The following is an 18,554-nucleotide window of genomic DNA, read 5'->3' as shown; positions in this document are numbered from 1 at the left end:
AAACGCGTAAGGCGGTTCTAATCCCCAGTGATACGGCGCTTTTAGCCACTGGACAGGTCCTCTGTGAGGTTTGAGACTATTCTGTTCCTCTAATGAACTGTGTTTCAGTGAAAATCTGGAGGAACTGTTGCGATTCCTATCGTGGCGTAACAGGGGGATTGAATTCAGTGTGCTCTGATACCACATCCAGTCTGCGAGTGGAGCGGAGGACGTGCAACACAGACCTCACGTGTGGAGCCAGTGGAAGATATTGTGAAGCGTGTACAGCGTAGCTGGGGACGGACGGAGTATTATACTCAGAAATGGGAGTTACTTGCTGTTTGTGAGTTGAACCATTGATGATTTTTATAGTGTAATAAATTGTTCAAGCAATATTACACTAGGAGAGTGCGCCTCTCATATATATATATATATATATATATATATATATATATATATATATATATATATATATATATATATATATATATATATATATATAGCCTGGCCTTCGGCAGCTATGTATTCTTCTGGGCCTTTCCTCTGTCGGTCCTGTTAGAACAGGACTGTGGAAAGGTTAATTCCTTCAGATGGTCTGTTTTGCATTTCAGCTCTAAGTATGTAGCAATATTCAGGGGCAGGCCTAAGCAACATTTGAATGTGTTAATCCAAAGGGTGGATATGGGTTGGAACACCCCCTGATGTGTGTGTGAGTCAATCGATATCAAGCTTTGAGTTGTAATGATTCAAAGCTAGAGACACTCCCTGAGGATATTCAAATTGAGACATATTCCCAAATTCAGTTACTGTGAGTTAGTCTAGAGCGAGAGCTGAGAGTGATAAGAAGCCAAGAAGAGGTCTTCCCCTCTTGCCCCACCTGGACAAGGAGGGGCAATTCAAGCTGCCATGAGCAGAGAGGCAGAAATGACACCATGCCTGTGATATCATGCTGTATGCTGTCTGCACAACTATGCTGAATAAAGATCCACAGAAAAGAAGCTGCTGTGTGTGTCCCTGTTCTGGTGTCTGGAGAATGGAGTGTCATTGGGGGTCTCTCCTCTGGAGACCCCAGGGGATCCCTGCTGGCTGGAGGCGCTGTGCAACCTGAGTGAACAAGGTAACATGTCCCACACCACACCTCCTGTCCCTGTCCTGGGTTCTCCCCACAACACCGCGGAGCACTCAGCCCTCCTGTTTACCAGCAGGTCACAGCACCAGACCACTCAGAGTGACCAGAAGGAGTGTACCCCTCAATCTCATGTCGGGTGGGTACCATAGAAGGGTTATATATATATAAAAAAAGAAGAAAACTATAAAAAAAAGTGCGCGCTTTACGGCCGGAGAGCGCATGGAGCTGATCTGAGGCTGAGATAATCTCTAAACTGCACGGACGCTGAGAGACTTTGTTCCTAAACAGCCGACATCTGTTGGAGGTGAACCGGAGGGACGATATACCATCTGATCTGTTCCAGGACGGTGTGGCCTTGCTGGTGGTGATTATATATATATATCACAAACTGCCTTTTTATCTTGTACCTTTGTGAGTGTTTTTAATCCCCTTGTCCTCTTTTTTTATTGATTAAATGTACTGTTTTACACTATGGGACGTGGCTCTCTGTTCTTCTTTTTTTATAGTTTCCTTGTTGGAATTGGTTATTCCTTCTGAGAGCAGCCGTGGATCCCTGAGCAGCATTTCAAATCATCATTGACTTTATACTGGACTCATACTAAGGGTTGGACTTTCTTCCATTTTTTGCCCCCTTTTTTCTTCCTTGCTTATATATTTGCATGTTTTACATTTTCAACACTATTTTTTTATTTTCACTGTTTTTTATTTATTCGATAGATTGATAATTTTTAATTTTTTTTAATATTAATTTAATAATTGCACATTATTATTCACTTTATATTTACTTGGTTTCACGAGTGGCGCTACTGAATATTTTCTTTATATATAGCGCACAAATAATATAACAAACAATATATAGAATGAGCACAAATGTGATGAATAAGATAATAATGATTGAGTGAACGAACTAGGGGCTATGGGAGTGTGGGTATTAGCAATAGGGAAAGGCTGCTCATCAAGGAATAACCAATTCCTAAAACACGTGGAAAAAAAAAACAAAAAGATGAGCGCACACTCCTAATAGCATATAGCAATACAAATTTAATAAAAATCAGACATATATATGACCACTGAAAATGGGAATAGATCGACAGTGAATAAAACCAATATAAATAATAAAAAGTTGGACTCAGGTGTAAGCTGTACAAATTAGGAAATTGAATCTTAACCTTGAGGGTTAATAGAGACTCAGTTGTACATAGTGTTCAGATGAAATAAGTGTGGTGGTCCTTCTGGGATGAAAAGGTAAGTTGTTAATTATAAACTCCGATATATAAGACACTTAGACATGCAGTCCCATAGAGATGTTGTATGCTCGTATGAACTAAGGCTCCAAAGTATGTTGCTTCAGGATCAATGCTTGATAGCGCACCCGTCAGCTAGGAATTAAAATGTCCAAGAGCAATAGGAACTGTGGTGTAAACAGTGTGAGTATACGGAGTACCTTACAGCTTGTCTTTGAGTGGCCAAAAGATCGTAACCGCACTGCGGTGAGTCCCGAAAACTCAGTCGACAGGAGTGGGTTGATCACCCGGGTGACACTACAGATGTTTTTTTCCCCCAAATGAGGACTGTGACCCGGATGTATAGTAGCCGAAAGGCAAGATTGTTTCACAAGGAGAACTGAGACTCTTTGAATCAAAACACAGCTGAGATGTAAACACCACCTTTAGTATACCAGCGTTTCTCCCTCAAGGAAATCCTCTACAGCTGATCAAATAATCCGATAACATCCAACATAATGACGCACCCTACGCGTTTCGTCAGCTGCACGCCAACTTCATCAGGGGTATCCCATGGGGATTTTTTTTCTACAAACCCATGTTACATACATTAGGGACTGCTTGCATGTCATTGATTCCGTAGCCAGGATCAAATGGCAATCATCCTATCTATGGGCCACTCTATTGATCACAACATAGGTCTGTCTGCTGAATTTATTCTTTTAATTATTAAGTTTATACTCACACACAACTATTTTTTATTTCAATCACAGTATTACCTCCAGATCTGTGGAACGGCCATGGGGCCAGGTTCGCCCCTAGTTATGCCAATCTCTTTATGGGTTGTTGGATGGAAAGCCATGTCTGGACTGGCAACCCATATTGGGTGGGCCTTGTTTACTATGGCCATTTCATAGATCATATTCTTATTGTTTGGGACACTAATTTTGGGGATATTAATGATTTATTTGTTCACTTTTCTAATAATGAATTTGGATTGGTTTTCATGCATGTTGTAGATTCCGCATCTATTGTATACTTGAATCTCCTTCTCAAAGTTGACCCTTTTGATAACCCTGTTCATACTGATGTTCACATAAAGGAGGTGGCTACCAATAGCTACCTCCATACTGACAGTAATCACCACCACAGCTGGAAAAAGAACATTCCGTTTAGTCAGTTCAGTCGTCTTAGATGGAACTGCTCAATGGACCTCGTTTTTGTTGCACAATCTAGTATACTAAAAGACAAATTTGTCCAGAAGGGCTTTAAGATTTCCCTCATTGAGAACTCTCTCCTTAAGGCAGTTAAATTTGAGAGATTGGCTCTATTGGCAAGTACTAAAGGGAGTAAGGGTATGAAAGCAAAATCATCTAATTGGAATGATAGGACGACTTTCACTACAAGATTCAGCCAATCATATAAATCTGTAGAGGTTATTCTGAGATGTCATTGGGGCATTTTGACCTATGACCCGATCCTCAAAGATCATATAGAAAAATACCCTTCTCTAATGAATAGGAGAGCTGATAGTATCAAAAACAAGTTGGCACCTATGAAATTAAGATCTCCTTCCACTAACAAGTATAGTTTAAAACCTACACTGGCGACACACTTTATTCGAGCTCGGCTAGTCCCACGAATTCGGGTATACCTGGGTGTATTGAGGTTTGTGACTGTTTTCTGCCCGAGTGCATTGAGGTATTTTCCAGGCAGGGATTGAAGCATTTTATTCCCGCTGGCTGCAATACTGCACAGTATATATATATATATACTGCATTACAATTCATGAATTTATGCCATCTGGTAGACACGCGAAGCATTGCAGCCTATTAAATCCTAATCATTATCATTTAACAGATCAGCCGCCCGTCAGCCAGGCATGAACCCAGGCTGGGAAGGCAAACACAACGGGGCTTGTCAGAGGTGAGGAGCGGCGCATTCCAGGTATCTGCCAGGTACATACTGGGTATTTGCTCGAATAAAGTGTGTCGGTGCAGTATGGGAAATTTCAAATGTTGTAGAGGGAGGTGCATCACTTGCTCCTTACTCGACACACAAAAGACATTTATGTCTCATGTTAGTCGAGATATATTTCCTGTCAAGGGATTTATTAATTGCCAGACCTTTCATGTCATATATTTGTTGTTGTGTGGTTGCGGCCTACAATATGTGGGCCGTACCATACAGCCACTTTGTCTAAGGTTCATGGAGCATAGGAGAAACATAGTGAATGGGGTGACAAATCACTATGTGTCCAAGCATTTTCTCCTCTGCCATGACAAGAAAACCGAGGATCTCAAAATTATGGGACTAGAAGTTATCCCTCCCTCCATTTTGGCAGGAGAAAGGTTCAAAGATATTTTCCATAGGGAGAACTACTGTATATTCAAGCTTCACAGCTTGATTCCAGGTGGTCTCAATGAAAACTTGGACACTAGCACTATTGTCTAATGTCCTGGTTTTCTTTAGTGTGTTTGGCCTACCCAGATATGAGCTGGTCAGTCAGCAGTTTGTTCCTTTTTAATTTGTTTTTGGTATTTGATCATTTTAATTTTCCGTTTTTTTCAATTTTTTCAATTTCTATTATTCGTGCACATAGTTAATATCAGATTATATACATATCACATACTTTTATACTATAGTATAAATTATTATTTTTATTTCAAGTTAATTTTATTAAATGATATGTGAAAATGTTGTATATGTATGTAAGACGCTGTAATTTGTCATGTATATATATAGTAGTGTGTTTGTGTGTGTGTGTGTGTATATATATTTTTATATATATATATATATATATATATGCAAATATAACTGTATGCTCATCTGCATGTCTTAGGCAGGTCTGCAACCCCGCCGTTTGCAGACCTGCCTAAGACATGCAGATGAGCATACAGTTATATTTGCATATTTGCTTTCCTGTGGAGGGTTTTTGTCACTTTTTTTACTCACCATAACTTAACTCAGTATTATATATATATATATATATATATATATATATATATATATATATATATATATATAAAAAAAAAAAAAAGCGCCCGATCCTTGTGTAAAATCAGATAAGAATTTTAATACATCACGGACAAGACAAATGCACACTTACAATTTGTCTGATAAAATCAGGCATGTTATGGGACCAGCCCATGCACCAACTGAAGACTCCACGATCGCCTCTGTGTAAACTGAAGTCCTTTGGAGTGCTGGATCTTATGTCTGTATCAGCCTTTGTTCCAGAGAGTTGTCCCAGAGAGTAAGGGAATCAGTACTTTCCTTTGCGGCTGCTTAGTTGTAGCGTGCGGCCGCCATTCACCTCTCTCGTGGAGCACTGGGACCCGGAAGGGACTTCACACACGTCTCTGCGTCTCTGCGGATTTCCCCTGATGAAATCCGCAAGGACGGAAGAAACGCGTAGGGATATGTGGCAGTGAACCTACGGTGGTCGAGCAGTTCCCAGCTACCAACGTGAAGACGCAGAGACGCAGAGACGTGTGTGAAGTCCCTTCCGGGTCCCAGTGCTCCACGAGAGAGGTGAATGGCGGCCGCACGCTACAACTAAGCAGCCGCAAAGGAAAGTACTGATTCCCTTACTCTCTGGGACAACTCTCTGGAACAAAGGCTGATACAGACATAAGATCCAGCACTCCAAAGGACTTCAGTTTACACAGAGGCGATCGTGGAGTCTTCAGTTGGTGCATGGGCTGGTCCCATAACATGCCTGATTTTATCAGACAAATTGTAAGTGTGCATTTGTCTTGTCCGTGATGTATTAAAATTCTTATCTGATTTTACACAAGGATCGGGCGCTTCTTTTCTTTTTTTTTCTAAATAGGTGCTGTGGGAGTTCGGTGAACCCAAGAAGAAGCAGCCTGTACTTCTGTGATTCATTTATCCTGGACAATCTGAGGACTTAAGTATTTTTTGTGAACATTTACAATTGCTTTACCATTTTTTCAATCTTTTGGTTTTTGAATATTAATATATTTGGTCCACTATTTGTTATGATTTGAAATCAATTCACAATTTAGGTTAGACCTTGCATATTTTTAGTTATTTATATCAATTGCACAGTTATTCTTTTGTCCTCTATTTTTTGATATAATTTGAATCAATTTTTGTTCATATTTTTCTATTTTTCTTTTTGATTTTTATGCACACTTTTTCTTTTTAACACATTTTTATAATATATTCAATTTTTTTTTTTGGGCACACATACGGCCCCTGCCACTTTTTATATTTTTATATTGATATTGATCTGTTTGAACTTAAATTATCGACCTGGTGCAAACACCTACCACATATATCAGCGTTGCAGCAGTTTTAGTGTGTTTGGTAAGGGGCGCTGTCTATAATTCTGTCACATATATATATATATATATTAGAAAAAAGAAACATACAGCGCAATCACACAGGGATATCTAACCAATTATTACCACATATAGATATAGTAGGGGGTATTTAACCCTTACAATCTACCTGTCCCTGTCTCTGTCTGCTGCCAATTAGGTCTACAGCTCCACAAGCTTGTAAAGGAAAGATACCAGAAGAATGACCTAGGCGCACGGGGAGACAAAAGAGAGAAAAAAACATAGGGTAGTATGTCTTAGAAGTTTAACCAATAAATGGTCAGATATGCACTCACAGTGTGTTGAATTAATTCAGGCGTTTTATTCACCCTGGGATCTTGAACTCTGTCAGTATATTAGGAACGTCTTTGAATCTGTGTCCTTGGATCCTACGACACTTCTTTTCAGCCAAGTCTCCTCCTCATGGGTGGTGATGTATATATAGGGAGAGGCAAAAGACACACAGGATAGTGTAACACAGTTTTAATCATAAAAAAAAAAAATGAATCACAATAAGAAAAAAACTCACACTTTGTATGCTCTTTAAAAACAATTGAGAATTTCAGTCTCTCACACTCATATGACATAGCAATTCCCAGCTGGGCTTATAGCAGTCACTGATGACATATAGGTATTCCTATACACCTGAGTTGTTATCCTGGTGTATGATCAGGAGATCAGCCCCTGACGAAGCCGCAAGGAGAAACGCGTAGGGCGTGGACTATAAAGTGTTTAGTCGCACATTAGTGGATGGTAATGATAAGAGCTACACGTTTTTTAAACGTTTTTTAAACTATTTTTGGTATACTATTGATCCCAGCATCAGCGACGCCCCACATGGGAGTACAGTGCTCATGCGAGAGCTCAGTGACGTCACCACGTCTGACGGAGGTACCGGAGGAGCATAGAGGACGGAGGAACCGGTTGCTGAATGCTGGAGAGCTGGAGAGCTGTGGCAGTGACACACGCCGTGTGTGGAAACAAAATACTAGGACTAGGACACAGATTCAAAGACGTTCCTAATATACTGACAGAGTTCCAGATCCCGGGGTGAATAAAACGCCTGAATTAATTCAACACACTGTGAGTGCATATCTTACTTCTAAGACATGTTTTTTTCTCTCTTTTGTCTCCCCGTGCGCCTAGGTCATTCTTCTGATTATATATATATATATATATATATATATATATATATATATATATATATATATATATATACATATATACATATATACATATATACATACATGCATACATATATATACACACACTGTATTGTGCAGATGTTTTTCTGTAGAATTGCACCACTTTTGCCTTTATACATATACCCCATAGTTTTGTTGCCTTGTTTCAATCTTTGCCCCAACTTCACTCTATCTACAGTAGATTTCAGTCTACATGAACCCCCTTTTTCAAGTATAGTACTACTCTCCAGCTACTATATCTAGTTTATATTTGTACATTGATCTTTCATTATTTCCTGCATATACCACGCTGTCTAAAATTCTCCCTTTTCTAATTTTCTTTCTGTGCCTCAGTCACTAGTAGGAATGGCCCGGGTTACGTTCAACATCCCCTGCTAAAGAGCGTAACAGTATAAATAGAAATAGAAAATAATAGATATGGGGTGTTTGGAAGTCAAGTTCCTGGACGACAAGACCGAGAGATACCTCAGGGAAAGTGGATAGGGATGTTCATAAAGTAATAGCTCAGACCAGGTTCCCCTGCTTTATAATATTATAGAAAGGGACAGTGCCCCTCTAAGTTAGGATCCCAGAAGAAGGCTGTGGAGTCCAACATATCGAAAAAATAGGAAAATGGCATGCCACAGAGGGCCTCAGGAAAGAGGGCTCCGTGTCTCGGCGGTTCAGCTCTAACTGCGGCTTCGGAATAAAATTCTTCTGTCTGTATGAAAGTGGCAGTTCCCAATCAGGCGAAAGGTATTGTGGTCACTTGCAAAGGAACAACCAGGATTCCTGTATGGGCCTGTATGGGCCTAGTTTAACTGGGGTAATACCACTGATGATCCCGAAGCAACAAAGGGGGACCGGGTCCCACACAAGTTGAGCAACTAAGTTAATGCACTTCCATTTGAGTGCTCAGAGTGGGCACTAATGGAAGCACCATATTTATGACTATCTGTTGAAAAAATATTACAATGTTGTCATGTGTGTGTGAGCGGTCCCCATACCTGGGGGCACGAGTAAAAGTCCGTTGTGCTACAAACGTTCCTGGCATCCATTATTTTCCATCCTTCCTGCCTCATCGCCCAGTCACCATACAGTACACAATGTAATCTCCCTAGAAGCCGTGTAGGGGGGTTATGTGTGTGTGTGTGTGTGTGTGTGTGTGTGTGTGTGTGTGTGTGTGTGTATGTGTATGTGTATGTGTATATATTATATATATATATATATATATATATATATATATATATATATATATATATATATATATATGAAAAAGGAAAGTGCATGCTCCATAGCACAAACGAATATTTCCTGCATATACCATGCTGTCTAAAATTCTCCCTTTTCTAATTTTCTGTGCCTCAGTCACTAGTAGGGGCCAAGTGTACTAATGGCAGTGACATATCAACGTGGTTAAATCTACGCTATGGCTGTCTTTTTACCAAATTCCAACACCAAGTATTTTAAAATGCACCTTTAGTTAAAAAAACATTTTCAATATTGTAAGGTGAGAGGTTTGATCTCCTTAATCTTGTCTGAGTTCAACAAGATTTTGCACATGTAAAGCCCTCTCTCCCCAAAGATAGACGATAAACCACCATTCAGAGGCCCTGAAAAGAAAAGCAGCTATGTTGATATCTATCTATATATAATTAAAGCTTTCTTCTTCCAATTCCATACTCTTTCTGTCTTGTTTTGCAGGGTTTTCAGATTTTCCATAAACTCAATAATAGGTCTGAAAAAGTGTTCTTTATTTTTTTTTTCACAGGATTCTTGCTAAAGAGGCGATGAATGCAACCGGACAGGCAAACATCAACTTAGACACTATATATGAGGTTGGGTAATCTATTTTCATTACAGTGTACTGTACAGTAGTTCCCTTAAAGACACAGCCCTTTATACTAAACAAAAATAACAATGGGTTCTATTATATAACCTAAAAAGAAATGATAGCAATAAAATCTGAATGAACGATAATATATATATATATATATATATATATATATATAATACTGAGTTAAGTTATGGTGAGTAAAAAAAGTGACAAAAACCCTCCACAGGAAAGCAAATATGCAAATATAGCTGTATGCTCATCTGCATGTATTAGGCAGGTCTGCAACCCCGCCTTTCCCCATTATCACCCAGCATACAGCACTTCCACTGCAGCAAGGGATTCTGGGAAATGACATGCAAATGAGCACACAGTGTCACTTTTTGCCTCAATAACCATTTTTAACATGGTTCCCTATAGGCTTAAGCTTGCTGCATGGTCACAGCTTTGAGCACAGCCAGGGTTAAGGTGCATACCCAGAAAACCACCCACAGACAGCTGTTTCAACCTTGATGGGTCTCATCAGTGTGGGGTTGATTTTACTGGGAATGCAAGAGAGGCTTATGGGATAGGCCAAACCATAATACTGAGTTAAGTTATGGTGAGTAAAAAAAGTGACAAAAACCCTCCACAGGAAAGCAAATATGCAAATATAGCTGTATGCTCATCTGCATGTATTAGGCAGGTCTGCAACCCCGCCTTTCCCCATTATCACCCAGCATACAGCACTTCCACTGCAGCAAGGGATTCTGGGAAATGACATGCAAATGAGCACACAGTGTCACTTTTTGCCTCAATAACCATTTTTAACATGGTTCCCTGTTTTAACCATGTTAAAAATGGTTATTGAGGCAAAAAGTGACACTGTGTGCTCATTTGCATGTCATTTCCCAGAATCCCTTGCTGCAGTGGAAGTGCTGTATGCTGGGTGATAATGGGGAAAGGCGGGGTTGCAGACCTGCCTAATACATGCAGATGAGCATACAGCTATATTTGCATATATATATATATATATATATATATATATATATATATATATATATATATATATATATATATATATATATATATATATATATATATATATATAGTGACAGTCGTAGACTTTGTATATGTTAGCAGGAGGTTGCATTATGCCACAGGTGTTCCTAATTACATGGGCTCACCTGCTGTAAAAAGGGGAAGAGGAAATGCCGCTCGGGCAGCAGTCTCTCTCAGACACTGAGAGAGGACAGAGGAGAGCTGACAGACAGGCCCAGGCTGCACAGATTTATGCTGTCCCAATGGAATAATGCTCTCAGGTAAGGAGCCAAGTGGTATTACCAAATATTGTTGGTCTGGTCTAGCTTAGCTAACCAGCCGGGTAGATAGGCTTAACCTAGTTTAGTTAGCTTCCCTAACAGGGATAGACTTTTGTTTGTGTTTTTGTTTTAATTAAAGGGACAGAGCAACCATTGTTTTGTTATGTTTATGGACAAATAAAACCATCAGCAGAATATTTCACTAGAAAACTGTGTTGCCAACTAACCACAGTCATCTTGCCACGATATATTTATATATATAACAAGTGGAGCTCACTGTGTGTTATTTACACAAATGGAGTCTTGATTGAGCATGCATTGCAGTTCAACAAGATGGGAGACGTTCAACCATTCCAATGTAGATTAGAAACAGCGTTAGGTTAATTGCACTCATTGATTAGATATGGAAAGAAGGACATTTCACACATTTCTCTCTTTATTTCTTTCATTGAAAACATAACATTTTGAGGGTCTCAGCCCCTTTGCCAGGTGGATGTCACTGCACCTGACAAAGGGTCTGAGACCCCCAAAATGGTATGTGTGTGTATATATACATATATAGACAGGGCCGCCAACAGGGGGGGGACAAAAAAAAGTTTAAAAAAATGGCGGCGATTCCCCGCGGAATCAGCCAGCTCTTCCTGCGATCCGCTCCCCCCCCTGCTCCCAACGTGGGACGGAGGGGGAAGTAACAGCCATATCCTCCAGTGGCCCGCTTCCCCCGTGGTCAGCTTCCTGTGCGCCCCCCTGAGACCACCTCCCACGCCCCCTCCCCCAAGCCCACCTCCCATCCCGTGCAGCTGCCGCGGGGATATCGGGGACAGGAGGGGAAAGCGTCCGGCGGCAAGCTGCACCCATCCGGTCAAGGTAAGTCACCCCACCCAGTCACTGTTACCTACTGTCACTGTCACCCACCCAGTCACTGAGTGTCACCCACCCAGTCACTGTCTACCACCCACCCACTGTCATTCACCCACCCACCCACTGTCATTCAACCACCCACTATCATTCACCCACCCACTGTCATTCACCCACCCACTGTCATTCACCCGCCCAACCCACCCACTGTCATTCACTCACCCACCGTCATCCAACTGTCATTCACCCACCCACTGTCATTCACCCACCCACTGTCATTCATTCATTCAACTGTCATTCACCCACGCAGTCACTGTCATTCACCCACCCACTGTCATTCATTCATTCAACTGTCATTCACCCACGCAGTCACTGTCATTCACCCACTCACCCAGGCAGGCAGTCACATGTCTTTTGTTGAAAATATAAAAATAAACAGGTTGCATTGTAATGTTTTTTTACTGTATCACAATAAGAAAACAGTTAAGTAAAAGTTGCGCTAAAACGATATTTTTTCGTGCTAGGTGCGCTATGGGTTCAGGGGGGGTGGTGTGCGCTATGGGTTCGGAGGGCGGGTGCGCTATGGGTTCGGGGGGGGTCTTGCTCCATTCATTTGTCCCGGGCTTCGTGATTTCTGCTGGCGGCCCTGTCACTCAGGGCCGAGTACATGCGTTGACGCACATTCAGCAGCCGCGCTGTACTGCAAGATTCCACACACTCAAAACAATTGTGCGTGGAACTTGCGACGGAGCCGTGGCCACGCCGCCGCCGGCGGTTCAGCCAATGAGGGCGAACCAGCCGCGTGAGGTCATGGCCACGCCCCTGAAAAACCCGACCACGCCCCCTCCCGTCGCAACTTCTCCCTCTCTCCTGAAGACCGCCGGGCGCGCGTGTCACAGTGATGACTGGGACAGCAGCCTAAGGGAACTATGCATGCTGAATACCTGTTTAGTGTACAGGAGGCCTTATCCTCCACCACTGGGAGCCTGGAGTGATTGGGTTCAATCGGTATATAGCGCCTCCACCTGAGAGGAATCCAAGCGCTGCAGGATAACCCCTCACAGGAACTAATTCAGTCACTGAATAAAGATACACACACTGGTATAACTAACTTATCTTTACTGACCATATATCAAAACAGCACAGTAACAATACCAGACACATATACAGTACCCAGACAATATACACACCCCGGTGAGATACCCCAAATTACTGAGGTGCCCTAGGCACCTAACCACCCCATATCCACAGAGCCAAGCCCACCCAAAGTGTGAGGAGTAGTGCTACCTGCTGTGTATGGCCGTTGGTGCACGTAGGTACCTTTCTGGTCTCCGTCCAGAACCAGGGTATATAAAAGATGAATGGTCCGCAGGTCGCAACGTGATCCCACTACACGATCTACCGGATCCTTTCTCTCCGCCAGATGAATCCACCTCTTGAGGGAGCTCACGCTGGAAGTTGTCCCTTAATGTCAATATGGCCTGTGGTATGGTCCCAGACCACAGGCCGCAGGTCCCCGCGTGGCGTCCTGTCACCGATGTGCTGATAATACGGCATGCTAAGGGGAGCATCCCTATCTGGGGGCCTTCCCTGCAGCAACCACAACCTTACAGGGCTCAGGGGCCTAGCTGGGACATGGGGGGGTTTCTGGCCTAGTCCGGGAGCCACTGGCACCGGGCACTATTTTCCTCCTCTCTGTCACTTCCACTACTGGTGCGCTACTCTGTTTCGTGCCAAACCCTGTCTCTGCAACATCTTTAAGGCTCCTGGGACATGTTGCGGAGCCGTCTTCTATGATGGCCGCTGCAACTCAGGATCACTGTGTATGTGCACGCCTCCTCTGCGCATGCGCAAACTTAAAATGGATGGACCCGGACTGCACATGCGCCCGCATCACCACTGCGCAGGCGTGAGTCAATCCTGGCGGTCCCCACCTCGCGAGACCGGCACGGAGTTCCTCCGGCAGCCCCAAGAAGCAGCTCCCCCTCACCGGAGGTAAGGAGGGGGGCTCTGTTACGTGTGTGTGTGTGTGTGTGTGTGTGTGTGTGTGTGTGTGTGTGTGTGTGTGTGTGTGTGTGTGTGTGTGTGTGTGTGTGTGTGTGTGTGTGTGTGTGTGTGTGTGTGTGTGTGTGTCTAAAAACCCTCCACCATATAGCATATAAAAATATTACTTGTGAGCACAGAATCCCTTGCTGCAGTGGAAGCACTGTATGCTAGGTGATAATGGTGAAAAGCAGGGTTGCAGACCTTTCTAAGATATGTGAATGTGTTCACAAGTAATATTTTTATATGATATATATATATATATATATATATATATATATATATATATATAGATTGATAATATTTTAAAACAATTTATTATGGAAGAAATGCAGATTGTTTTATCTAATATTCGTTTATGTGTCCTCAACTGTTGCTGTGATTAGAAAGAGAGAGCAAAGAATATCTTTGAAATGAATGATTAGTGTTTAACCCTAAGGTTGCCCTAATAAAGTTCCATGAAAAGCACCAGGGGGCCATTATAACATTTAAGAAACGTAATGTCATTATTGCTTGTCTTCTAGATCCATCCACTACTGTTTGTGTCACGTAACCACGTGTTCGCTATCCAAAGCAATCACGTTGTCGTGATCCTAGAAGATTGGTGACATCAGGGTTAATTGTACTTTGCATAGAATTTCTCATACCATTTACAGTTTTATCAACATTGTTAAGCAGTTTCTGCTATGCATTAAATCTAAACCAAAAAGTGCTTGTGGCGCAAAGTGACAAAAAGTGTACAGTTAAATGTGCAAATAAACCCAGTGATAAATAGCACTGAAATACACAAAATACTGTTGCTCCATATAGTGAAATCCTCAGGTCTGCGGACTCCTAGTTAACCTCATATGAAGAGAAGAACAGAAATGCAGAGGGTATAGTATATTAACATTTACTCATGAAGACAAACAACACAGAGGGGAATGGTAACAAACTCACACTCTCCCTGCTGGTATAAGAGCAAGAAGTGTCTTTGGGTGCACTTCAACCCTCCTCCCGTGGTGACTGCTCCTCAATCAGCTGCTCAGCTACTCAGCTAGCAAAAGCAGGAACAGGCTGTAGTCTCCTCAATTGGTGTCTCCCAATCAGGATTCCTTAGAGGGTTGATACGGTGGCCTCAAAGGATCAAAAGGTCAACATGTTTCATCAAAATGACTTCATCTGGGGTCAATCTATGCATTAATGCATTAAATCTACCTTCTCCATTGCTACTGACACCAAAACATTGAATGGGACAGTCGCTCTTTGGATGAGGGATATACTGTAATGTATTGTATGTCTTTATTATAGAGCGCCAAAAGTGTACTCAGCACTTCACAAAGAATACAGTACAGGGAATTATAATAATACAATAAGTGCAGCAAAATCAGACAATAGGAAAGGAAATCCCTGCCCCGAAGAGCTTACAATCTAAGGTTTGAGCGGAACTTACAGAGACAACAGGTGAGGGAATAAGTGCTGTAGATGGCTGTGCTTGGCCACAATGGGTGGTAGGAGTGACTGGGTGTGGGACAATAGCCATGAGTGCAGGCTATTGGGATGCTTGATTTGTTGGGCAGGTTTTAAGGTTAGTCAGTATTAAATGAAAAGGTTGACACCATTTGCATTGGAGGAGATGGCAGTGAGGCATGAATGAGAGAGTGTGTATGTCTGGCTTCAGGGAGATCCCCAGCAGCAGGAAGGAGTAGATAAAGGGTGTGAATAGAGGATTTGTGTGGGTGTTTTTTTATTGAGGGGTAAAGAAGTTGTTGGGATAGAGGTGTTTAAATAATGGCGCAGTGGGGAGTGAGGAAGTTGAGAGAACAGAGACATTCACAAAGGAGTGAGGAAACAGTAATCAGAAAAGGCAATAGGGAGAGCATAGTGAGATGCAGGAGGAGAGACTTCCCAGGTACTGGAGGATAGGAAGAGTACAAAGAATCACATCGTTCAGAAAGTAAAAGTTCTCACAATTGCAAAGTTGTTGTGTGGAGTCCAGATCTTCCTCAATCCACCTCCAATTTCAACTCCAATGTTAACTCTGCCCAACACTTAAATATGACACTTTAAGATGGGACACACAGCCAATATAGTTGGTCTTAAATACTCTAAAACACAGTCACTTGATTAACAATTAAGAGGGGGGGTCTGCCTAATCAACTCACAGATACATACCAAATGGCTCATTACATTTTAAGAAGTTCTCTTGCAAATTGATTTAAGGAAACATACCAATTACATTTTAAATTCTGTAGCCAATTGATGATAGGATTCAGCTCAGACATACCTGTTTTAAGAGATAAATCAGAATGTTAGTCCAGATATTCAGAATGCATTCATGATTAAAGGTATTGAAGATATAGAAAAACATCCAGAGATTATAACTCCAATGTTAACTCTGCCCAACACTTAAATATGACCCTTTAAGATGGGACACAAAGCCATATATTAGCAGTAGCATGTTTAATATGTTAAATGCAGCTGATTTACCTCTGTAGAACAAATGGATATTATTAAATAACTTCTCATATATTCATTTTTATGGTAAACACATTGTTTTGAGACTTTTTGAACAACATTTTTATTCCCAAACCTACATTTCCTGAATGTATGCTTTTAGAAGAAAGCATTTGAAATACAAATATAATACACATCTTTTGAAAATATTGTCCATGAAACTTTACTCCGTTATTAAATCAGACACACATTCTACTTAGTGATAGCATGTCAGTATCTGGCTATTATATAGTGCACTTTAGTATAGTTTCACAATCAAGATCATATTGGTCTGTGTACCAATTTTTACCATACAATTACAAGTCCATAGATTAGTTTAGGGCTCTTCAACTAGTTTTCCAAAGGGGACGGATCAGAAAAGATTTAGAAGCAGAAGGGCCACAAGCTTATGGTGATATAATTGTATAGCAAGGACCCCCTGGGTCCCCTTACCTATGGCCGGGCCAGCAGAGCTGGTGCTTGGCAGGAAGTAGCTCCAGTGTTTGGGAGGTGCGTGGGTGCATTTGGCCAGTGCTGTTGCATGCGGGGGTATAGGCAGGGCGATAGCATCACCAGCGGCTTTCGTAGCAGGGCGCAGCCATCTTGCGCACAGTCGTGCATGCGCAGTGACAAGTGCTCGAACAGCGACCAATAGGCAAACAGCTCCACAGAAGACTACAGCCCCCAGAATGCCTAGGGAGGTGTACCATGTGAAGCCCCACAGCCAATTCGGCTGGAGCATTCCCTGCACCATAAAAAGGATACATTTGGCACACTGCAGACCACGCAAGTCGGAGCTGGGATGCCATCAGGGTAGGGTGTGTGTGCAGGTGTCTGTGGCACCTGCACTAGGCTAGAGACCCTCATTAGGCCCAGCTAAGCCCTGACACCCCTCAGCTTGTGGTTGCTGCAGGGACAGGCCCATAAATAGGGACACTGCCCATGTAGTACCAGAGTGAGGGACACAGGCAGGACGTGGCTGCATCCTGGACCAAGGTGATCTGGGACCAGATTACCTCTCTGCACAAAGAGACATTGTTCATGGTAGCACAGTCCAGGCAGGATACCTCCCGATACCATAGAGACGGAGGCGTTGCGGTTTGTCAACGGATCCATGGATTCCATCTTGGCGCAGCAGCGCGCCCGGTTGTGGGAGTACCCGGCAGATACCCTACTCAAGACGTGCCCCAACAAACACTTTAGTGGGCAGCGCTGTACCACACAAAGAGTAGGGTATTACCTTGTGGACACAGGGGTGGTTGGGTGTCCCAGGGCCCCTTATGTGTGGGACTGTACAATTGAATGTGATATATATAAGGGTGTGTGTGACCAGGTGAAACCGGAATATCTATTAAGTTCATGCAGTTAAACTATTATCTTTTCACTAAGTGTGTGGTTTATTGTATGTGGGTCCTGTAAGAGGGTTATTCTACTGTACACACTAGAATCCCTTACAGGTGGAGGCGCTTCAGAGCATCGATCCAGGTACACCCCAGGTTCCCAGCAGTGGAGGCTCAGGCCTCCTGTGAGCCACAGGTATTGCACCTTACACACACCGTAGCCACACATCTCCCAGGGGGTGTGGGGAAATGCGCTATAATTGTATACATGAAACATTACTTAATTAATTATAATTATATATACAATTATTAATTTCCAAGCGTGTATAACATCTGTACCATATACACTGACATCGCCTTAAATTATAAGTAAGCTTTGAGTGTGTAGAATTGCACTTAGCTGCTTAAGCAACAAGTATGAAATTAACAGGGACAGAAAGTCCAAGGGCCACTTCAAGGTTCTTCATGGGCAGCCAGTTAAAGAGCCTTGGTTTATTTGTTAGTGTTGCTGTATATACAGTGGTGGCCGCCTTTAGCCTCCTGCGGCCTTTTCCCCGCGATTTTAAAAATAGCGGGCAAATCGCGGGCAGTTTTGGGCGCCTGCGGGCACTTTCATTGTCTAGCGCTAAGCGCTTTCATTGTCTAGCGCTATCTGGTGATTTCGGGCCGCGCGGAAAAGTCCGTGAGAGACGGGTGAGAGACGGAAAACATCCCCGAATTTTTTCGGGGATGTTGGAGGTTAAAAGGGGCCGCGACAGTAACACAATATCTGTTAATATATATTTTCTAATTTATTACAGGTATTGTCAGTAAACCATGTGTTAAATCAGTAAGTATTG

General features: G+C 42.3%; 1 protein-coding gene across 6 annotated transcripts in view; it reads left to right on the top strand.

Annotated features, from left to right (window-relative positions):
- LOC142498980 (N-acylethanolamine-hydrolyzing acid amidase-like) overlaps window positions 1-18,554 on the top strand; it is a 102,625-nt gene that overhangs the window by 83,265 nt on the left and 806 nt on the right. Inside the window, exons 8-10 of one of the 6 annotated variants that reach the window (XR_012802599.1) lie at window positions 7,501-7,763; window positions 9,636-9,702; window positions 18,516-18,544. Coding sequence is in view for 5 of the 6 variants with exons in the window: in XM_075607703.1 (XP_075463818.1) it covers window positions 17,833-18,028 (196 nt within the window). In the remaining variant the exon portion in view is untranslated. Of the gene's footprint in view, window positions 1-108; window positions 254-6,166; window positions 6,264-6,840; window positions 6,902-7,500; window positions 7,764-9,635; window positions 9,703-17,832; window positions 18,467-18,515; window positions 18,545-18,554 lie in introns of those variants that run through there. The other 5 variants (XM_075607693.1, XM_075607703.1, XM_075607743.1 and 2 more) reach the window with 5 other exon arrangements.

The sequence above is a fragment of the Ascaphus truei genome, chromosome 1, assembly GCF_040206685.1.
Source record: "Ascaphus truei isolate aAscTru1 chromosome 1, aAscTru1.hap1, whole genome shotgun sequence".
Classification (NCBI taxonomy): domain Eukaryota; kingdom Metazoa; phylum Chordata; class Amphibia; order Anura; family Ascaphidae; genus Ascaphus; species Ascaphus truei.
This window is presented reverse-complemented; position numbering and strand designations above follow the sequence as displayed.